The sequence below is a fragment of the Aedes albopictus genome, chromosome 1, assembly GCF_035046485.1.
Source record: "Aedes albopictus strain Foshan chromosome 1, AalbF5, whole genome shotgun sequence".
NCBI lineage: Eukaryota > Metazoa > Arthropoda > Insecta > Diptera > Culicidae > Aedes > Aedes albopictus.
The window spans coordinates 152,083,794-152,106,797 of record NC_085136.1 but is presented as its reverse complement, the minus strand read 5'-3'; the positions used below and the strand labels follow the sequence as shown (position 1 = coordinate 152,106,797).

At 39.0% G+C, this 23,004-nt stretch overlaps 1 protein-coding gene across 1 annotated transcript; it reads right to left on the bottom strand.

Moving 5' to 3' along the window:
• Positions 1-8,664: 8,664 nt before the first annotated feature.
• On the bottom strand, positions 8,665-21,157 carry LOC109424872 (NCK-interacting protein with SH3 domain). Its single transcript, XM_029861799.2, has 8 exons — positions 20,745-21,157; positions 20,481-20,665; positions 20,004-20,153; positions 19,834-19,927; positions 14,748-15,893; positions 12,920-13,141; positions 12,678-12,850; positions 8,665-12,618 (listed from the first exon to the last, which is right to left on the bottom strand). Exons 1-8 carry the CDS (start codon positions 20,770-20,772, stop codon positions 12,427-12,429), a joined length of 2,190 nt encoding a protein of 729 aa, XP_029717659.2. The 5' UTR covers positions 20,773-21,157; the 3' UTR covers positions 8,665-12,426.
• Positions 21,158-23,004: the final 1,847 nt, after the last annotated feature.

Genomic DNA, 23,004 nt, shown 5'->3' with positions numbered 1-23,004 from the left:
TGCTGAAAAACATTATTCTGGCATTCAACGATCGAATCCGCACGGACTGCGCAAATGCTCGGTTCAGCAAGTTTGCCGATACGCTTGTGTCAATGGAACGCGGAGACAACAAAGTTTGGCGCATCACCAAAGCGCTGAAGAACACCAACAAATACAGTCCACCACTACGAAGCGGAGCCACGTTAGTAGCTTGCCCCAAGGATAAAGCCCAACTGCTTGCGGAGAGTTTTTCGCTTGCTCATAACAACCAGTGTGTTGACGACAGGAACACCGCGGAAGCCGTGGAGCGATCTGTTGAATAAATCGATCAATCACCTCCAACAGCTGACAATTCCTGGTTAGTCCGTCCCAAAGAGATTGCCAATATCATTCGCAATCTGAAAAACAAAAAAGCTCCTGGTCATGATGGAGTTAAAAACTGGCTTCTTAAACATCTTCCTCGGAAAGGGTATGTGGTCCTCTCAAAAATTTTCTCTGCTTGCTTTAAACTGAGCTACTTTCCAAACGACTGGAAACACGCTATAGTTGTCGCTATACCAAAAGCAAACAAAGATACGTCTGTTCCGACAAACTATCGACCCATAAGCCTTCTACCGACATTAAGTAAGGTTTTCGAACGAGTAATATTAACCCGTATCGAGAAACACTTGGAAGTAACCCGCATAATTCCGAATGAACAGTTCGGCTTCCAAAAGGGGCACTCTACCAGCCACCAAATTGTTCGGCTAGTGAAGGAAGTGAGACGGAATTTTCAACAAGGGAAGTCATCAGGGCTGATACTTCTCGACGTCGAAAAAGCGTACGATTTGGTCTGGCACGGAGCAATCTTGCACAAAATGCTTCTTGGCAATTGCTCCATGCTGATCCTCAAAATGGTCCGCAGTTTTCTGAAGGACCGTACGTTCCAAGTCTCCGTTAACGGCAACACTTTCGATCGAAAACCTGTTCCATTTGTAGTCCCTCAAGGGTCTGTGCTGAGCCCTACGCTATACAACATTTTCTCTGCCGACATAGTTAAATCAACGGAGTCGAGTACTATTTTTTCGCCGACGACACCGGATTTTTGGTCTCTCATCACGATCCAGCAGTTGTTGTCGACACTCTCCAGGAAGCGTAGAACTCTATCCAAGAGTACCAGAGAAAATGGAAGGTTAAAGTCAATCCTGCCAAATCACAAGCTATTTTCTTTACCCGACGTCGGAGCCCTCGGCATTTACCTCAAAGCCAAGTCTCCTGCGGTGGTGTGGATATTCCGTGGTCTCAAAATGTTGGCTATCTCGGCATGACGCTGGACCCCAAGCTAAAATTTGGCTGCCACGTGGCCAATTGTCTCCAGAAATGTGACAAACTCACTAAAATGCTGTATCCGCTCGTCAAAAGGCGATCTCGACTGGATCGCAACCTGAAGGTCCTTCTGTACAAAACCGTTTTTCGGCCTACGGTTGCGTATGGATTTCCTGTCTGGTACGGTTGTGCACAATCGCACCGGAAAAAAATCCAAGTAAAACAAAATCGTTTGCTGAAAATGATGCTGGACCTGAGTCCTTTCCATCCGACTGAAGAAGTACATCGGCTTGCTGGAGTGGAGAAAATCGACAACTGGTTCCGGAGACTTAATCCTAAATTTCTGCAGAGCTGCGCCTCATCTGTTAAGGACATAGTTGCAGGGGTTACAATATGGCAGCGAGTATGGCCGCCACTCTCTCCCTTATACCTCCCTCCCCTCACCATAGTCATCGTGAAGTGCGGAAGTTAGCGAACAATTTCTCAAAATTATACCTGCTTACCTTCTCAAATTGCACTCAGGTTGCTACTTGTGGTAGACAACTATATTTTTCATCCGTCAGGAAGTACTGCTTTGCAGTTTTCACAATATTTTCACAATTTCGTGCCAAAATGTAGCACACACTGCACTTTTTCTTCTTCAACAAGCGTGTCACCCTTTTTTAGATCACCTTTTAACAGTCTTCTTCACAACACAGCACTGTAATAAGTTGATCGATTACGTGAAATTGTCTGCACTTTCACCTGACCTACCGTTTATCGCGAAAAACTTACGCGTTTTCCACTTTCGTGGTCGAAAAACCCGGATCAATTTACATCGCGGTTCGCTAAAACGGAAAAGCGTACCGTCAAACTGAGTGGTATTGTTCAACGTACGGTGAAATTGATTAAATCGCAGTTCATGTTTATCACGAAACAAGGCTGTTATTTTGTTAATCTTTTTAACTATTTTAAATATCATACTGTCAATGTGATTTTAATAGATAACATAACAACCATTCGCGGTTTATAAGTTGAAATTACATCAATTAATGTCACCCCATAACACGGTAGTTTTCTACGGTCAGAGAGAAAAAGTACGAGAGAAGAGAGGAGAGAGTTGTCAACAAAAACGTAAATAAAGTGGTGCACAATGGGATAATTGGTGAAAATATTGGGCAAAGTAGGGATTTAAGTAAATTTAAAAATATTTTATAAGAACAAATTGTGTTGGTGGGCATATGCAATAAATCATATGTGCGCCAAAATTCAAAGGTATAACTGCTATTTTAATACAGCTCATTTTGGAACGTTTTTGTTAGTTTATTTGACCAAGCCACACTACACTGTGCGCCGTCTGATTTGTTTGTTTTGAGTGGGTGGTTGAGAGGGTTATTAGAGCGGGAGCGAAGCTTATTATTATGATCTCGAGCAACCTTCACCTTAATCCTTTTCTACAAGAGCTGGCCGTTTAGACATGTGGTATTAGATTTAAGCTTTTCTGTCTATCAATTTTTCCCAAGCTAATTTAAAGGTTTTTTTTCAATTTTTTCCTTTTTCGTCGAATTTTTGTTAGTTGTTGATTAGGGTAAGAAATCAAACTTTGAACTAGTCAAATTGTAATCTTAATTTGAACCATTTCGAAATTCATTAAAACGACGTACTTTTTAGGCAAATATTGTCCCGAAAAAGATGTTAAACAGCTTTCCGTAATATAACCTGATAACATGGACTTTAAAAGCAGTGAAAAAAGCGTTTTTGTCATGGAAAACAGGCAATTGAAAAATCACTGTGATTTCACCTATTTCCCCCCAGAGAAAGCCCATTTTCGGTGCACCCGTACAGCTCATGCATTGCATCACACGCAATAAGTGAATACGTCAAATGAAAGCTTATTTATCGTAGAATCGACCAACCGAATAATATTCCGCATTATTTGTAATAAAATTATCAAATTTAAGTGATTCTTACTTGGAGAATGTTATCTTAACCTTTTGGAGCCGATTTGTTTCGCCGCTGTCGACGCAACCTCGCTGGTGTCGAACACGTTTGTTATGCTCGGTTTCATCGCTGGGGTCATATATGACCCCTCCGGCTCCAAAGGGTTAAGTTGAACCATTTGTAATCTAAATTTGAACTAGTAAACGGGGGTGAGCTTCTAGTGTTGGCCTGTAGATTGCGCTAGTGGTTGCTTTGTTTACTCTTGGGGGATGAAAAATTCCAAATTTAGTTTCCAAATTCCTAAAGAATTTCGAACATTCTGAGGTGAGATTCCACTGCCTAATGAAAAATAGGTATGCGAATTAGCAGATTCATGTGATTTTTAATTGTTTAGCATGGAATTGGCTGTTTTGTGAGTTGCTCGAGCTGCTGCCGCCAGTAGTTCAAATTAAGATTAAAATTGGTTCAAATTATGATTACGATGGTTCAAATTAAGATTAAAATCATTGTTGATGAAAAATCGAATATTTCAATGAAATTCGGTGCAAATACAAACTTTTTACCATTTAACAGAAAGCTTATACCCGTGGCTTTCATGTACATACGATTTTGCCGTAGTAAATTATTTCCATGTGGGAGAAAAAATCACTTAAAATTTGCACTGCTTCAGAAAGCCGCAATATGGTTCAAAGTTTGATTACCTACCCTAGTTGTCTTTGAATAAGTTTTTGTTCTATGTCATTGCTGTAAGGAGTTCCATATCTCAATTGTTGAATGTAAATCACTAATTGTATTTGTTAAGATAGAAATAAATGTTGAATTGAAACTTATAGCCCGACCTATCTCCGCCAGCAAGAGATGTTTCGGCAGCGACGCCAGCGACATTTTTCCTCTATAGTTTATTACCTCTATTACGTTAACGGTTAACGTTAACCTTTTGATTATCGGTGCTCACCACCGAAATCTGAAAAGTTTCTGGTTGGGCAGTTTCGATTGTACGACAAAATAGGGTATTGGTTCCCTTCTTAAGCATGTGGCTCCCATTTTCATCCTACAAAAAACAAAGGATTGAAGCGCTGTTTGTTTTGTTTCTTATTTTTGTATTTTTTGTTAGAAAAATACCCATGAAAACAAAAAAAATGGAATCAATCGGTGCCGTAATCGCTTATTTTCGAATAGGATGAATATGGGAGCGTGAGATTAATGATGGAACACATACCCTATAGGGTCTGTGTCATTTGGCATAAAGCCATTTGGCATAAGGCCCTTTGGCATAAGGTCACTTGGCATAAAGACATTTGGCATAACGGTCATTTGGCATAATGGACACTTGGCATAATAAAGAAGGGTGAATTTATATTATGCCAAATGGCCATTATGCCAAATGACCGTTATGCCAAATGTCTTTATGCCAAGTGACCTTATGCCAAACGACCTTATGCCAAATGACTTTATGCCAAATGTCCCGCTCCCTACCCTATATTATATCTCCGCAAACCAGTATTGCGAATCTTTTCTGAAATCCGCATACTGGCCAACTCGGTAAAAAACTGAATACACTCATTCGAAGAGGGTATTCTGCTTAGCGGGTTCGAAAAGTCGGTACAAGATCATCATTGAAATTTGTAAAGCAGTTTTCTCGCTAAAAACACAAACATTTGAAATGAAAATATATTCGCTGCAATCTATTCTCTATCTGTACGAATACAGTGAATGCATTATCATTACAAACTTTTATGTTTTTAACGAGAAAACTGTTTTATAAATTACAATGATGACGATAAAATCAATAACGAATTCTTCAACCTTAAAACGTATGTATAGTATCTGGAGCCGACCTACTGATACCTAATTTTCACTAAATTAGTTAGTACACAGAATATGTTGATGTCCGATTCAAATGAACAGCAACCCTCGAGGTTTAATACGTGAAAAAATTGCACAATTGAGTATTTCTTTAGTAAAGCCTTCGGAAATTTATGTGGCAATGACTTTGGGAATTTCTTTGGCATTTCCTTCTGATCTCCTTCGGATATTTCTTCAAATTATCTTTTTAGACATCCTTTAAAAATTTCTTCATTAATTCTTTTGAAAATTACATGGACAGTTCCAGTAAACATGGCAATTTTTTTAGCATTCATAGTTTTTCAGAAATTGTTTTAGGAATTTATCTGGTATTGTCTTTGAAAAATCGTTCTGAAATTACTTCCAAATTCCTCGAACAATTATTTTGGGAATCATTCTCGAAATTCCCTCAGCATATTCCTTAGAAGGTCCTTCAGAAATGTCTTTGCAAATGCTTGAGGAAATCAGATCCATTAGAATCTTTTTCCGATTTACTTATAGGGATTCTATCTACAACTCTCATAGGCATTTCTTCGATAATATCTTTGAAAATTTCTTCAGTAAAATGTATAGAAACTTAAAGAATAGAAATGAAATTGGGAATTCCTCAGACAGAATTTTGGATTTCTACGGAATGTTTCTGTGATAGTTTCTATAAAAAATAAAGCAATTCCATTTTCAAATTCTTTCGGAAATTGCAATTCCTATGTGAATTCCTTCGGAAATAAATTTGTTGAAAAATTCCTTCTGAATTTCCAAAACAATTGCCTGAGAAATTTTTGAAGGAATGACCAAAGGAATTCACAGAAACTGTCAAAGGAGTTATACTACTTTATTATTATTATTTTTTTCATTGTATCGCGAAAAAATATTGAAATTAGATGAAGTCACGATGATGCGCGTTGCTTATTATGTAGGGTAAGTGTACCAATTATGGCTATAGTACCAATTATTCGCCATAGTAGATTTTTCACTCTTTAACGATGTAAATCAACAAGAAAAAATTGTGAACAACAGATCACGTTCACAAAAGATGGTTAGGGGTAGGCGGGGCAATATGGACACCCTAAGGTTTTTGCCAACTTTACCTGGCAAGATGTCAAAAATGTTTAGTTTTTTGATACATGTATCCTTTTAAAGTCTATTCAGCATCTATTGCATAAGAATGCTCACGAAGAAAAATGATTTATCCACTTCAAAAAATGTTTTGAAAAATGTTAGTGATGACCGTCTTCAAGCATACGGGGCAGAATGGACACCCCCATGGGGCAATATGGACACCATGAGACTTTTACTAATTTCGTACATTATTTACATCTATAAAGTTATTTCATTACAAAACAACTATTATGGGTGAATAATACGCCGAAGTAGTTCATTTTTGTTCATTTAATTTAAATTCAGGCTGTTTTGGATAAAGCTTCTTTTTTGTCGGCATGTACAGCTGTGCCTAGAACAACTATTTTCCACTGCTGTCGTTTTTTGACCAATTTGTTTCACCCTATGTCTACTATAGTGAACATTTAACCGAAAATATACTGAAATCGAAGAATTTGGTTGGTTTGTGATTTTGGTTATATTTTTCCCTTGCCGCTTCTTTCAAAAAAGTGAGTGTCCATTTTGCCCCGGAGGCAGAAGATATTTCCAAAATTGATGTTTGATATAATAAAGAAGAAAATATAAACATGTTAAGCATGTAGATACATCAAAACTACTTGCATGTGTTCTAGAAATATCAGGTTTTAATCGATCTGCAATAAATTAATCACTAAATCTTATTTTAGATGGTGTGAAAATTATAATTTCCATGCACAAAAAACGGAGGACGCAACTTTTTCGTGTAAAATCAAGTATAATTTTAATTTCGAATGTTTCTTTCCTGAAACTACGTTTTAGATAAATCGACAATGATTTTTCATAAGGGCCTAACTGATTTGATCGATTTCTCTTCGTCGACTCTCTCTTTCGCTAATAACTTGATCAAAACGAACAAAATCATTATTCTTTTTGTTTCTATAGCTAGATGTAGTCATCTCCTTCGCATTTCATTCAAAAATTTTTGGGAAAACTCAATACACATTCTGTAATAACACAAAGAGAGGATCGATGAAGAGAAATCGAAAATGTCAGTTAGGCCCTAATGAAGAATCAGTGTCGAAATGGACTATATTCTCCATTCATTAAAAGTTCAAAAAAGTTCGCATATTTCAAAATATTGAGGGTGTCCATTCTGCCCCGAGTGTCCATATTGCCCCGCCTACCCCTACACTCATTTAAATTCCACATTTTGCTCAAATTATGGTAGAAAAAAATCCTTTCCTTAAAAAAGGGTGCAACCCTTTTTCGCCATAGTTTACCAGTTATGGCCAATCCCATAAGGATTGCATGCCAATAGTGCGAAAAGGAACCGAAGTTAAAAAATGTGGTCATAATTGGTACAGGGTTCCTATTATTGGCACACGCTATAGGGTAACCAATATAATTTGGACCCCCATATATTTTGGACCCCTTGAGTCGTATTATCACAAATTTCACAGATTTAATAAAGACATGGCGAAAATTTTTTAGAATCATTCGCTAAATTAGATTCCTCTGCACAGGCAGCAATCATTTCCGCACTAGAAATAGCATTATTTGCCTTGAAATTCATTTTTGTCAATCTCGTCATCCGTGTCAGTGTCGTGCCATGTTTACAAAAAGAGATTGCGTTTCTGAGGAAACTTGCAGATGTAAACAAAAACGTTTATCATTCTAATGCATTAAATTCGCAAAGTTCGTCTAATCAGCCTTTGTCAATCAAGTAATTAGGATGTGATCCAGCATATTCAAGTGGCAGATTGGCAGAAAATAGTTTCTAACGGGTTTAAACACCGGGTGTCCAAAATACATACTTAAGAGGGTCCAAAATATATTGGGGTGTCCATAACAGTGAAAACTGGTGCTTCAAAAATAAGTTATTTTCGTCAAATTTTCAGCCAGAAATGACCTTGTGGGTATTTTTAGCGGACAGTGGAGGCTTTAACGATCATACGAGCATCATCATAATGTGTAACACCCTCTGAATATGTATGTTTTTGACTTAAATTCAAACTAATGTCCTCTAGGGGTCCAAAATTCGACCGTTACCCTAATATATACTAAAAGTAGTTTAGGCTCCGTTTCTATATTGTTCCTGTATAGTATGGAAACTAAACTATCTCTTAACATATTGATGACATTCGTTGGTCTTGTCGTTATTTTTGTACAAATAGTTTTCCTTAGCTAGTGCCATAATTGGTACAGGCACCCTAGTATTAGTACCACTTCCTCCTGCAGCAGCAGTGCAATAATGCGTTATAACTAAGGGGAATGACATATCCTTTTCTCGAATGACTATTTGTTAAAACCTCTTTAATAAATAAATAATAATAATATCCTTTTCTAACCGGAAAATCTGAATTTATCCGTTCCTAACCATCGCTAACCGCTGCTCACTAAGCAGCAGTTAGACATGATTTACGACGGTTAGCAGCGGATTAATGCAGATTTTTGTTGTTAACAAAGGAAGTGTCATTCCCCATGGTTATAACCTGTTGTCTAACATGGAAGCATGTCATCAAATAATTTGAAAATGAACACAATGATTATAATTTATATTTGCATACTGTTTCCCTCCATAAAGTATTCCATGACACAGCTTGCTTTTACAGTTCAAAGTCCAAGTGACAGTTTCGTTATGTAGATTCACAAATTTAAGATCGATAACAGTTGGTCACTTATGCACAGTTTGTGATTTGTAGCTGTCGGAAAATTGTCATACCCTATAATTCTAAACCTTCAAAACACTACTCCGTAATTCGATGGTTTCAAATTTTCACAGATTCGACAGAGAATGTGAATGACACATATGCTTTGCTTGTTTTAGTATACTGAGGCAAAAATTTCTTAAGAAATTCATTACAGCGGTCTTATGAAAAATCTCATTAGAAGGCTCTTATGAAAATCATAACATATCTTATGAAACGTTGATCCCGAAAAGCCAAAGTTTTTATTGCACTCCAATCGTTCCAACTTTCGAAGCGTCGATGGGCGCGTGAGTAAAGCACGCGTTCTCCGATCACGACGTCTCTGGTTCGATTCCAGGTTGCGATTTTGTTTTATATTGCGCAAAAATATTTCATAAGATGTCTTATGAAATGATATCATAAGAATTTCTTATGGATATCAAAACTTTTTCTTATGTCGAAATTTCATAAGACAAACTTATGCCTTTCTTAAGATCAGTTTTCTCAGTGTAGAATGCTTCACATCACACCTTTGGGTTTTCGCTTAGATTGCCTATTCAAATTCTCTATCGAACCTTCAATACTGAATCTATTCAAAAACTGCCAGCCCCAATTTGCAGTGTTGTAGAAAACAAACCATTAAAATCTCGCCATTGATCTAATATTTATTTTCTCCTATATCTCTGTTATAAACTTCAAATGCATTCTGTAACCTATCAAAATATAACTAGCTGCTTATAATACATCGTTAAGATATAGTTTTGTTGTCTTTTCTTTGTTGTGTTAAAATCTGTTTTTTTAGTATTCTACAAGTATCCGTTTTCTAAAGTTTTATGTTTTAATTTTGGCATCTTAGTGCTTCCGAAGTTCGTTAAAATTGTGGTTTTCATTTGACGGTTTGAAGGTTATAAGCTGGGTTGTAAAGTATTTATTTTCATTCAACATTACTATCATAGCGGGCATTTGAAAGCTCCAATAACCTAATAACAATTTGTATGGTTTTTAGTGGATATCAGTATGAAAGGACTGGTTGTTTTAAGTTCCAAAATGGTAACCATAAGATTTTTTTTTATGTTCATACGTGGGGGCCATTCAAATATTACCTGCTACAACTTTTCCAATTGATGCTTTAAACAAAAGGCTAAACTTTCAAAGTTACAAATATGCAAAACAATCATAATATGTTATATTGTAACAAAGTGGCGATGAACATAATGTGCGATATAGTGTTTTGAGCTTATGTGTTGTCCTCTTCACGTCACAACAGCTAGGAACCAAGGAATTGGCATCCCTATCCCACCAATGCAATGTTTTCGTAGCCAGCATAACAGCGGCTCAAGCGTAGGGCTCAAGCTGACAACCTATCTTTCAGCACAGCAGCATAATTTTAATGCGGGGTAAGAAAACAAGAAGACCATAACAGTCCCCTGCTAGGAACACTAGGAAAGGTGAGGAACAGTGGCACAATTTGATTTTTGTTGTTGTTGCTAATTTTGGTAAACAAGACCTTTTATTCACTGAATGTACCGTGAGATAACCCAAATCATTTGTTTGGTTTCTAATTCCGTTCACGCAATGTCCACAAAATGTGTGAAAGGAATAAAGTACTGAAAAAAAGGATTGAAACTAGGTGATGTCACGGACAAATCTGTTAATACACTGCTCAATTGTGTGTACCTAACATCGAAAATCATCGTCAGCATCAATAAAATGTTTTTATGATTCGTTTTTCTAACTTAGTTAGCTCCTAGAAACTAAGGCCTTAGCGAAAATTCGATTTTCAAGGTTTAAATTCACGAAAAATAAAATTCTTTTAGTTTATGAATAATAAAATATTTTGACATAAAGCAATCTTTATGTCCCAAATATTTAGTAATTCTTCATTGTACGAAGAACAGTTTTGACAGATCTTAGGCCACTTTGACAGATAACGCATGAGCGAAAAAAAAAACAACTGAAACCAAGACCGTCTTTGTTTTACTCATGCAGAACTGTCATTGTGACCTGATAATTGTCAAATCGTGTAATGAAGAATAGTAATTTTACTAGCCGATTGGGATCAACCGGACGCATGAAGGAAAACTTGGAATTAAAATATCAATATTACACGGTTATCGTTTCATAAAATGACATATTGAGAATGCAGAGAAGTAAAAATTCGGTAAAAATGGCATTTGAATCGACATGTAGGAAATTGGAATAGTTTTCGTAATAAAGTCATAACAGCGTCTGTGATGTTATTTTTTATAATCGAAGTTGGTTCATTGGGTTGAAGGGTGTCAGATTTTTATGATATTTTTTTTCAAACGGAAATCATTAACACAAAAAATAAAAATATAAATCTTGGTTACTCATTTTTGCATGTTTTCTTTTTGTACTGCGCTCCCGCCTGATCGATATCGGTGGAAGCGCACAAAATTTAAGAGAATAAGGGCCGATTTCTTCACCTCGGCTTAACCGGTAAGCCAGGCTTACCCATACAGTTAAACCTGGCTTAACGCCTTAGTCAGGGTGAAGAAATCGCCCCTAAGAACGTGCATTTTGAGGCACAATGTGGAAGCAAATGACAAGCCTAGCTAATATGTTAATCATTTATGTAGCTACATCAATCTATGGTAGTCCAAAACTAGTCACCGAAACAGGCCCGTGAAATTTAAGAGTGGGGATCATAGTATCAGGTATATTCGATTGTAAATGTCACGATGTCACGTGAGATTCATGACATTTAGCAAGACTGAGTTTAGATGAACAATTTTATGCAATCGACAACCATTATCATTAGAAGAACTTCGTCCATATTCAGGCGTTTTGACAGACTACAGAAGTGTTGAATATAATAGGGGGATTCACTTAACAGCGTAAACTGATTAAACTGATTAAACGTCGCGATCACCAAAGCAATCTTTGATTATTTCATTCGCAAATCATGAAACATTTCAAATAAGCAGAAAATCATGGCTTACGCAGCAATATAATCTGTTTAGTGAGCACCCCTAATGAAACATTGAAAATATACAATCTTTCTTTTATAGCAGGCCGACTCTCAAATTTTATTTACGTGAGACGAATGTCATAATCCATAAAAACGGCTTAGGTTTTAAAATTATGATAATTTCTATACGCGTGAATTTGAAATGATCCAAAAGAACATAGCTGTTAAAGTGCTTACCACTAGGAGTAAATCCTTCCATCCTATGATTTGTAAAATATCTATCACAAATCTATTTTAAGTAAGCTTCGTCGATCAAACCTTGTCAACATATTACTGAACACTTGTAATATCATACCTTCCAAATTTATAGTTGCACTCGGAGATACTCGTATCGAGAATGTCATCTAGGATCTAAACGTAAAATTATCTTTGGTTACAAAATATCCATCGATTGTGAAACAAATTTTCAACATCCTATCAACAGTAGCTTATACGTAGAACGCAAACTTTAACAAATATCGTCACCAAGATGTGTAGATTTGTCCGTGTCCGTTTTTCGCGGACCAGTTTTGCTTTTGATTCCATTCGAACGGTTTTATTGCTACTGAGGGCGTCGTAGTATACAACCCGGCGGCGTCCCGAATGCGTGGCGCCTCTGCTGCCGCTGGAAGACGTCGGCTTTCACGCTTTGAAGATTTGCGGGAACTCGTTGGCAATTTCACGCACGATCTGCTGATCGCCGGCGCTGCATTCTGTTTCTTCGCAGAAAATGCGCGTAAATATTTTGATCAAATCTTGCTTTCGATGTTGATGCTCGGCGTAACTGGTGTTTCGGACGATTTTCCGGCACAGCTCCAGATACCATTTGCGAATCTAAAATATTACTCGCAAAATTAGCTATTCTTGAATGTATTCGATAAATTGCAAATTACCGGTTCGCCCGCAGAAAGATCCGACAGTTGACGTACTAAAATATCTATGAGAACATTTTGATCGTTGGTGTAAAAGATGGAAGCAGTTTCCGGTCTACTGAAAAGATCCACTAGCATTTTCAAAACTGGATTAATGTGTGCTGGAGTGTGTTTCAAGGTGTGAACAGGATCCTCTGAAATTACAAAAAGAAAGCTAACTCTCCCTAACTCATCCCGTTGTTATCAACTGTCGGCTTTCGTACCTTCCCTATTAATTAGAACAAGTATCTTTTCCGTAAATGTTTTAGCCGTTTGAACGTGCTCCATTGCTTCCAGTATAACATTGTCGGAGAAGTTCTCAAATTGCAGGTTGAACGATAGAATCAGATTGATCATGATGTCCGGCAGAGCACTGTGGACGTCCGTTTCGGGTGGATTTTCGATCAGGTTCAACAGGAAGATTACAAAATCAGCCCGAAGGTGTTCTGTAAGAAAGCATAAAACAGTTTATATAAATTAACTATAATAATCATCGTGCACAGCCTACATCTGGTGATGGTCAAGTTGTGTCCAATACTATCTGTTATCAATAATGTACGGTACTAGATCATCCGCCAGGCGTTGCAGAAATTCCGCGAATACAACGTGCCCACACGATGGATCGAGTGATGTGCGTAGTTCGAGTATCAGCCAGGGACACTCTCGAGTCCCTTCGAATCTCGCAGAGGGTTTCGGCAAGGTGATGGTCTTTCGTGCTTTCCGTTTAGTATTGCTTTAGAGGGTGTACTAAGAAGGGCAGGGATGAACACGAGTGGAACGATTTTCACGAAGTCCGTTTAGCTGCTTGGTATCGCTGATGATATTGATATTATAGCTCGCAAATTTGAGACTATGGCGGAAACATACATCCGACTGAAGAATGAAGCCAGGCGAATCGGATTAGTCACTAATGTGTCGAAGACAAAGTACATGATGACAAAAGGCTACAGGGCCTACAGGGAGGAATCACCGCGCCCGCCGCCCTGAATTTCTATCGACGGTGATGAAAGAGAAGCGGTTGAAGAATTCGTGTACTTGGGCTCACTGGTGACCGCCGACAACGACACCAGCAGAGACATTCAGAGGCGTATTGTGGCAGGAAATCGTTCTTACTTTGGACTCCGCAGAACTCTACGATCGCACAAAGTTCGTCGTCACACGAAGTTAACTATCTACAAAACGCTGATTAGATCGGTAGTCCTCTATGGGCACGAAGCATGGACACTACGTGCAGAGGACTAACGCGCCCTTGGAGTTTTCTAACGGAAGGTGTTACGTACCATCGACGGCGGAGTGCAGATGGAAGACGGGAGAAGGCGAATGAACCAGCTGCCGAGAGAACTAACCATCTTCCACATTGCAAAAATCGGGAGGGTACGGTGGGTGGGTCACGTCATCAGGATGTCGGATAGCAACCCGACTAAAATGGTTCTCGAGAGTCATCCGACCGGCACAAGAAGACGAGGTGCGCAGCGAGCTAGATGTGTCGAACAAGTGGAGGACGACAGTATAAAAGACTGCGAAGAGCTATGGAAAACCGGACGACATCGACATTATCGTCAGAATATTTGGAACGCAGAGCTGTACACTCGACTGAAATGCGAAGCAGCAAAGGTCGGACTCACGGTGAATGCGTCATAAACACAATACACGCTGATAGGTTGAGCAAAATACGACAAGATTCGTCAAGGATGTGTTGTCGCGACAGCCGGATATACCTTCGAGGTATCAGAGGAATTCGTATATTTTGGATCGTACTGACGGCTGGCAGCAATGTGAGTCGTGAAATATTCGAGGGTGCATCACCAATGGAGGTAGTGACTACTAAGGGTAGTAGAAGAAATTGCGGTCGAAAATGATTCACCCCGGATTAAAACGCTCATAAGACCGGTGGCCCTCTACGGACTCGAGCCAAGGTCTCTGATCAAGGAGGACCGGCAAGCACTTTAGGTGTTTTAGAACAAGGATGATCTTTGGTGTATTATGTGCATTGAGTCTTTAGCTCTCTCTAATTTTAAAGTTAATGCTATGATAGTTTCAAAGATTACCTACCTTGTTGATTGATCGGCATTCGTCTACCGATGGAAAACACAATAATCAACATGTTGGCCAGTTCTTGTAGCTTTTCAACGTCCTTCGAGTTGGAAATCATATCCTGAACGATCTCCAAAGGCAACACCGACCCCAATAGGATATCAACAGTGGTATAATCAAGATGGCACATGGCTTTGAACGCCTTAAGCAAAAGTTTGCGAATTGACCAACGCGTTTCCATTTGGTAATACAGGACTAGATTGATTACGCTTTGGTAGTGATCGACGGCCATCTCATTACGGCAGATTTTCGGATCAGCGTCGGTAAGGATGTCTATTAATTCATTCAAGTAACGACTAATGTCAGCTTCATCTTCGTGCAACATCCATGTGCGCTGTTCGGAATCGTTTTTGCAGTCGGAAAGCCCACTAAAAATAATTCGTAGTCTACGAGCGTCATGAGTTTGGGCCAACAGAGAATCTGGCACATCAAGAGGCGCTGTTAGATGGATTGCTATTGGCACTAAATGTTTCACAATTTGATGAGGAAGCAAAGGCTCTATCTCGGTCAGAACAACGCGTAGAGCTACACAGGACATTTCGTGACTTAGATTCGTGTTGGTACGAATGGCGTCCACAAGTTGATACACATCTGGTGGTTCAATCTTATTAACTGGTATTTCCTTTTGACTTTCAGCGATCGTATCAAGATCGCTGGCGATTTCTTTGGCTGAGGTTTCTTTTGGTTGAGGCTCATTCTCACTAGCAGTCATGTCATCATTGTTGGTAGTCTCTAGTTCGGTTTCGTGATCCGTTTGCGGTTCGAGTTCTGCGATTTGCTCCGTTTTTTGAGCGTCTTCATCTCCACGGGAAATTGCTGTTATTTCGTCGCTTGTGGTGGTCGTCGTTGTAGTGGTGGCCGTATTTGTAGCGTCTGCTTCGGATACCTCCGATATGACACTGTTCTCCTGAGCCGTTGGTGTCAGCGGTTCCTCTGCGTTGAGTTTGGACGTCAGGACGCTCATGCTGGGACTCTCCTGAATGAATTGCGGCACGTTGTTTGCTGCACCCACAGCAGGACTAGATTGGGACTTTTTGGTTAGCTTTTCGCGCTTTGAAGAAACCGGTGAATGGTTGTATTTATTATTGTGAGTTGGAGCTGAGTCTGGAATATTAATAAAGTTCATTGAAGTATTGCCAACTTTCAGTCCGTACTAAGCAACTTATATGTACAAATTTGTCAACAGAAGCATAATCCGTGAGAGAGAGAGACAGCATACGTTGTCAAACACATAACATATCCCCCATATTATTTATTATTAGCATTTGAAAAGCAGTTGAAAAGCATTCTGTATGCTTTCAAGCAGATGAAATGCTAAATAACGGCCGAAAGCCTTTGAGTAGCACAGCTTAGGGCCGACCATCATTTTTCGGGAATTTTAGAACCCCCCCCCCCCTCCCCCCTCTGTCAGCTATTTTGTATACCTTATACATGGAGTGTCACACTTTCTCAGACCCCCCTCCCTCCTAAATGATGGACGTCATATTTGAATGACCCCTTATGCTAATTCAAGGCAGCCATGCATTTGAATTGCTTATGTAGGGCAGCAAGTAGTTCAAATGCTCAACATCGTTTGCTGTACGGCTCATTCAATTGCTTAGTGGTTATCTGGGTTGCCTAATGTGCATCAATGAACTATCATATAAATCTTTGACTTTTTGAACACGGAAACATGTTCGCCCAATGCTAAAAGAACTGAGATTGACTAACCTAGGTGGCGGTACTCAACCAGCTATTGAAGTGACTGTAGACGACATTTTAAATCATGCCAATAGTTTGTAGCTAAAACATTGCTGCTTAAAGGATGATTTGTTTACGTTGTATTTCACAAATTTGCTGTCTCCACTAGACAGAAATGTCTTGTAATTTTGCTGCTAAAAAAGGAAAACATAACAAAAACCATTGCTTTCCTTGCAACCGGGGAGAACGTTTATTTTTTGACACATCTGTCCGGTAAAATGGCAAATGGTAACGACTAACGCAGAAAATCAAGTGGAATTGATCAAAAACCTAAATGTCAGGAATCAGGATACACTAAAGTGCCTCTCCTCGTGATTTCTCTTTTTGCAAATATTTCCAATCGAATACAAATGGTATGTTAGCTACTGAATGACATGAAATTCATCGCAATTGACTTTCAAAAACATATAAATAGGGTACTGGCTCCCTTATTAAGCATGTGGCTCCCATTTTCATCCTACGAAAAACAAACGATTGAAGCGTAGTTTGTTTTGTTTCTTATTTTTGTATTTTTTGTTAGGAGTGAGCACGCATGAAAACAAAAAGAACGGAGTTAATCGGTGCCGTAATCGCTAGTTTTCGAATAGGATGAATATGGGAGCGTGAGATTACTGATGGAACACATACCCTAAATCAATTTTCACATAACTGTGTTTCGTAAAGCAAATACATACTACCTATGATAGCGTAAGTGTTCCATCGCCTCAGAAAGTATGGACGCAGTAAGAAAATACTGTCATTTCAAAACTATTGATGACTAGTTCTTTTTGAAGGCCACATCCTGTTGGTCAACCTATTCTCTCAGCATTTGTATAGCGGTTAATGCGATTCCAGCAGTTTGTTTACATGAACTTTCAGTGGAACATCATCGAAATAATCTGGAGCAACATTTGAAAAGGGCCCAAGAGGTCTTGTGTCTTTTTTCTAAAACGCTCCGTAGGGCATAACAGTAGCCCGCTCACGCAAACGAACACCGTTATCCGAAAGATCGATGTTTGTTCTATCTGATAACGGTCTTAGTTTTTGAGTATAAGCTGAGGGGGGGGGGGGGGTCAGAAGCGACGTGTGAAGTTATTGTTTACCAATGCTTGTATGCCCTTTTCAAATGTTGCTCCAGAAATGTGCACAAATGAGGTACAGAGCTTAAAAGGTCACTTATGAAATGAGCAAAATACGGAAGGAGTAAGGGCCGATTTCTTCACCTCGGCTCAACCGGTAAGCCAGGCTTACCCATACAGTTAAACCTGGCTTAACGCTTAAGCCAGGGTGAAGAAATCGCCCCTAAGGGCCGATTTCTTCACCTCGGCTTAACGCGAAAGCCAGGCTTACCCATACAGTTAAACCTGGCTTAACGCCTAAGCCAGGGTGAAGAAATCGGCCCTAAGTGAGAAAACCGTGCAAGCAGCCATCAGCAACCACGGTGGGAATAACATGTTTGAGCATATGCAGAAATTGAGTAAAAAATAAAGATCCTTGTAACTCTCGTTTGGATAAACGTATAATGATTTGAGCACAAGAAAAATCCTTCTAACTTACACAAAGCGGCATATGATCAAAATGTTACCATTTCGAATTCCAATGATAATCGTGGCAAATAACGTTTGAATACTAGATCCTTTAGTATGTGGAAACAGCCAAAACAAAGTCCGAAACAAGAACCATCGATCAGGCCCAGACAACTGAAGACTACAGTGTATCAAACAATTGTCCGTACAGCAATTTTTTGGTCAAAATAATTTTTCATTCAAATGATCATAACTTTTTTATACATCAATCAAATACGCTGAAATTTTGATCAATCATGATCCAAATATCAAAGCTCCATTGGTAAAATTTTGAGCGAGATCAAGTAAGTTTTCCTAAAGTTATAGAACTTTTAGTAAAACCTATAAGATTTTTGAACACATTTTTAAAACGTTATATCTCAATATGTACTCGATGAAACTTTTTCAATTTTTTTTGTGATATAGCTTATACTTAAGGCTTTCATATGCAGCTTCGTTTGAGGTTTTATATTCACTACAAAAAAAAATGAAAAATCTGTATATGTTCAGAATGCCATTTCGAAATTAACCATATTTTAATCGATAAAAGTGCCAAGTGTTTTCAGCGTTTTTAAACTCTCTTAATGTAATATTATTATACAGGACCTACTAAACAATGCACTTTTATTGGTGGAAAATGTTCGGCAGATTACATGTGCAAAATATAGTAAATTTTTAAATATCGTCAACTGCATAAGCACATTTTTCATATTTTTTGTAGTGAATATAAAACCTCTAAAGTACCTGCATATGAAAGCCTTAGGTATCAGCTGGAACACAAAAAAAATTGAACAAGTTTCATCGAGTACATACTGAGATATAATGTTTTAAATATGTGTTCAAAAATCTTATAAGTTTTTCTAAAAGTTCTATAACTTTCAGAAAACTTATTCGATATCGCGCAAAATTTTACCAATGGAGCTTTAATATATGATTCATGATTGGTCAAAATTTAAGCGTTTTTTATTGACCTATAAAAAAGTTGAGAACATTTGAATGACAATTATTTTGACCAAAAAATTGCTGTAAGGACAATTGTTTGATACACTGTAGGTGCGTTCATACTTTCCAGGGCAGTCTTTATGCATAGAAAACCCAGCAACTATAGAACTGATATGCGATCAGAGGCAGTGTAGGAAATTTGACGAACATTCATGCTTAACATGAATACTGAATTGAATTTAAGGTTCGAAATCAATGTATCAACTCAATATGGTCCAAAAGTTAAATTTTATAAACGAAAATTTTACAAAAGTGCTTCTTTTAATGAATTATGCGAGTTATTAAATGTAGTCTCTTTTTGTCGAGAAACTGCCTTAGTCGCCTTTATTTCTAAAATAACTCAACTTGGATGCATGCATGTTTAATACTTTTTCATGCAGCTTAACCCATACTCAGAAGGCCAGTTCTTGTTTTAGAAATGTAAAACATGTAACGATTGCTTAAGGCTCAATTGAGAATGGAAAATGTTCCAGATCTATAAAAGCACTTTTTCTCAAAATGATCAACAAATCAAAGAAAATAAGAATGTCCGATTGTTTATTTTGTCAATTATGACAATTGGACACGCTGGTTTTGTTCGCTTTTTCGTCCTTCTGGAGAAAAGTGCTTTTTCAGTTTTGGACAATTTGTGATTCTCATTTGAGCCTTAAAGAAGAAAATTAATCGAGAAAGATCGTGAGTTTTGCTCAATGTTACTCTGGATTACGATACTATGATTATCAGTGAGCTGTTCTAAAGAATTGCAGTAAGCAACAAACCTGTGTGACTGCTGCCGGAATATTCCTCAAGGTGCTTGACACTCCCATTGCCCATTTTGACGGGAGGTTCACTTTCACTATCAGAGCTTTCATTCTAAAATAGACAATACATAGTTAACCCCATTAAAATCAGGTCATCAGATCAATTGGCTCTGTGCCAGCATGATTACCTTTAGCATTTTTTCAATTTTGATTTTTTTCTCTACCAGTCGGTCAATGAGCTCATCGCGATTGATGATACCGTTGATCTCTTTATCGGTTGACATACGCAGCGATTCAATGCTCGACTCAAGAAACCCATTTAGGAAGTTGGGATCAACCTGTCAAGAGAATGAGGTGAAGGATACATACTGATTATGCACGGCGATGTACTTGGGCAATACATGCATCCGTATGGATATGGCTGTGTATGCTCGGCTCACATGAATATTTGCGGCAATATCGAGGAGTGAGAAACTGCGGCCGAAAGTAAACTGCAAAAAGTGGTTTATGTCTCATCATCCTTCGAGTATCAGACGGCTTATTCGTCAAACCGCAAGGATGCTGAGGCTTATTTAAAATGCAGTGTAATATCGATTTTTCCGCCGTTCTCATCTAGTAGTATCATTTCAGCCTTGTGGGTGCTTTTTATGTGCATGGCATCTTACCTTTAGTTTCATGACATAATTCGACGGGACGAATCCAATGTTACCCTTCATGCTAACTACTTGCCACCAATTCCTTTGGCGAGCACTAGTTTGATGTAGGATGAAGTATTCTCCCTCGTCAAAGCTGATAGTTTTTGGATATACAGCTGTGAAATCATATAGAGCCTTCAACATCTCGAAGCTCTCTGCAAAGGTTCGGAAAGAAAAATTGATTTTTTACATTTTCATCCACTACAGATGATCAGGACACTTTCTACAACTTACCAGCTTCGTTCAACAATCCTTCACCCATCGCGGAGATTACTTTGTAACAATCTGCACCACTCGAATTTCAGCAATCTTTTTTTCACATTTATCACCAAATTTTCATCGCTTTTTCTTCGTTTTCCTGTCGCGAAAAAGGGGAGCCTGGTAGAAACCTTCACACACCCTCTTGCTCCATATCGAATTCGCAAAAGATGAAAAATCCGTCCGCACTCTTTGGATACCTCACATACATTGTATGGGCGAAGAATAAGCGCAAATATCTCTCGCTCTGTTATGATTCTCTTCAGTTCTAGAAACTGGCCTGCAGCATCCCAACAACTGCGATTAGCTATATGCGGAGAGCGTCCTCGTGGGTTTGACATGTGCCGGAGAGACGCAATTTCTCTGTTTATTTTTGCATCTATAAAACGAGCATTACCATCGCCCGCACGTTAGATGGACACAGGGTCAACGTAATTTTGTTTTCGTCGCAAACGTTGAAACTCTCTGGTCTTGTGATGTTATTTACGATTCTCTCTTTTCTCCAGGCTGAGGAGAATGGTGAACCGTGAGAAAATCTTGATAGAAAATGATTCAAGGATACTTTCTTGAACGACACGATGTAACGCCATCTGTTAGTGGGCACGTACATTTGCAAACTAGTACGTTGAATGTAACGTTATTCATCAAACCATTTTTTAGAATATTGAATTTTATTAGGTTAATTACATAAGTGTTAAATACACTACCCCATTGAGTTTTGAAGCGGGGCTAGGGTATGGGTATCACGCAAGTTAGGTCCTATCAGCCAGCACACAGAAGGACGTGCCGATATGGGGCCTCCGCCGGCCCCGGCCTTGCCGACGATCCTCTCCAACTGCGGACGACAGCAATGATATCAGGATGTTCTCCCCGCGGCCACTTAATCGTTGTAATGATCGATTTCGACCGTAGGATCCTACGTAGCCGGCTCCAAATCTTTGGATCACCTTTTGTATAGCTTCTGCACTAGCCATTCTCCGAGTCAACGAGTCACCTTCTCTGTAGCTCCAAGACGATGAGGGTGATAGCCGTTGCAACGACATTCCTGCCAAACTCATTCCTATACATCTTCTGGACAAGAATGTTAAAAGTTGTGTCCTCCCCGCATGTGGTACGCATGTGGTAACACATTGTGCGAAAACGCGGGCACACGAACAATACGTGTTCGCCTACACTGATCACCGCTTGATGCTCCGACTTTCGGTAGTCACAACCACCACCTCAGTTTTGTGGGGAGGCAACTCCAGTTTTCTGGATCTCATCCACGTCTCCACAACCATGATCGAGTGGGCAATAGTCAACTCGACTTCCTCGATCGATTAACAGTAGACTTCCAGGGAAGCCGACGAACTCTAACCTCGTCGTACATGACATTCCGTAACACCGAACCCAGGATGGAACCTTGCGGGATTCCTGAGGTTATGTGAAAGCACTTCCGACTCTCTGTGTCATAAACTAGTACTCAGTTCTGGAAATAACTTCCGAGAATCTTGCACAGATATCCAGGTATCCCCAAACGGCGCATTGGCAATGGCCGGCCAACTGGCCCTATTGAACGCGTTCCATACATCCAGAGTCACTACTGCAAAATAGCGAATTTCCCTTCTCTTACGCTGAAGCGCTATCTCGGCGGTTTTTGTAATCGTCAGGATAGCGTCTACGGTCGACCTCCCCTTTCGGAAGCCGAACTGGCAGCTCGATAGAAAATTTACACCCTCAGTGTACCTCAACATTCTATTGAGGATAATCTTTTCGAGCACCTTCCCCGCCGCGTCGATCATCCATATTGGTCTATATGCCGACGGGTCTCCGGGTGGTTTCCCCGCCTTTGGCAATAGTACCAGGCTCTGCCTCTTCTAAACTTCTAGGAAGACTTCCTTATCCAGGCATTTCTGCATAACAAACCTATATATCTCGGAAGAGCACTCGAACTGTGTACATTGATAATAGTAAGCTAGTCCCAAGCCCTATTCATTGGTTCCTTGTTCAATTTCGATTGCTCTGGTCAATCACGGTGTAGCAACTACGAATTGTGCGGTCATCTGTGCTCATGATCATGCTCATGCTTATGCTCAACAAACCTAAGTGTTTGAACTACTGGAATAGATAAATTAGAAAATAGTAAAGTTTTTTGAACACGGTGTAATATCAGTATAAGAATTATTGTAAAATATTGTATATTTTTCTCATTTTTGCCGGAAGTAGTGTTATTGAAAAGGCATGTGCCTTAAGCTAC

Bases quoted from the DNA above. Each gene is read 5' to 3' on its own strand.
- LOC109424872 (XM_029861799.2), bottom strand. From the start codon at position 20,772: ATGGGTGAAGGATTGTTGAACGAAGCTG. The intron at 20,666-20,744 runs GTAAGTTGTAGA...GAACCTTTGCAG, and splicing joins AGGATTGTTGAACGAAGCTG to AGAGCTTCGAGATGTTGAAG. The intron at 12,851-12,919 runs GTACGAAAGCCG...TTGTAATTTCAG, and splicing joins TGTTCTAATTAATAGGGAAG to AGGATCCTGTTCACACCTTG.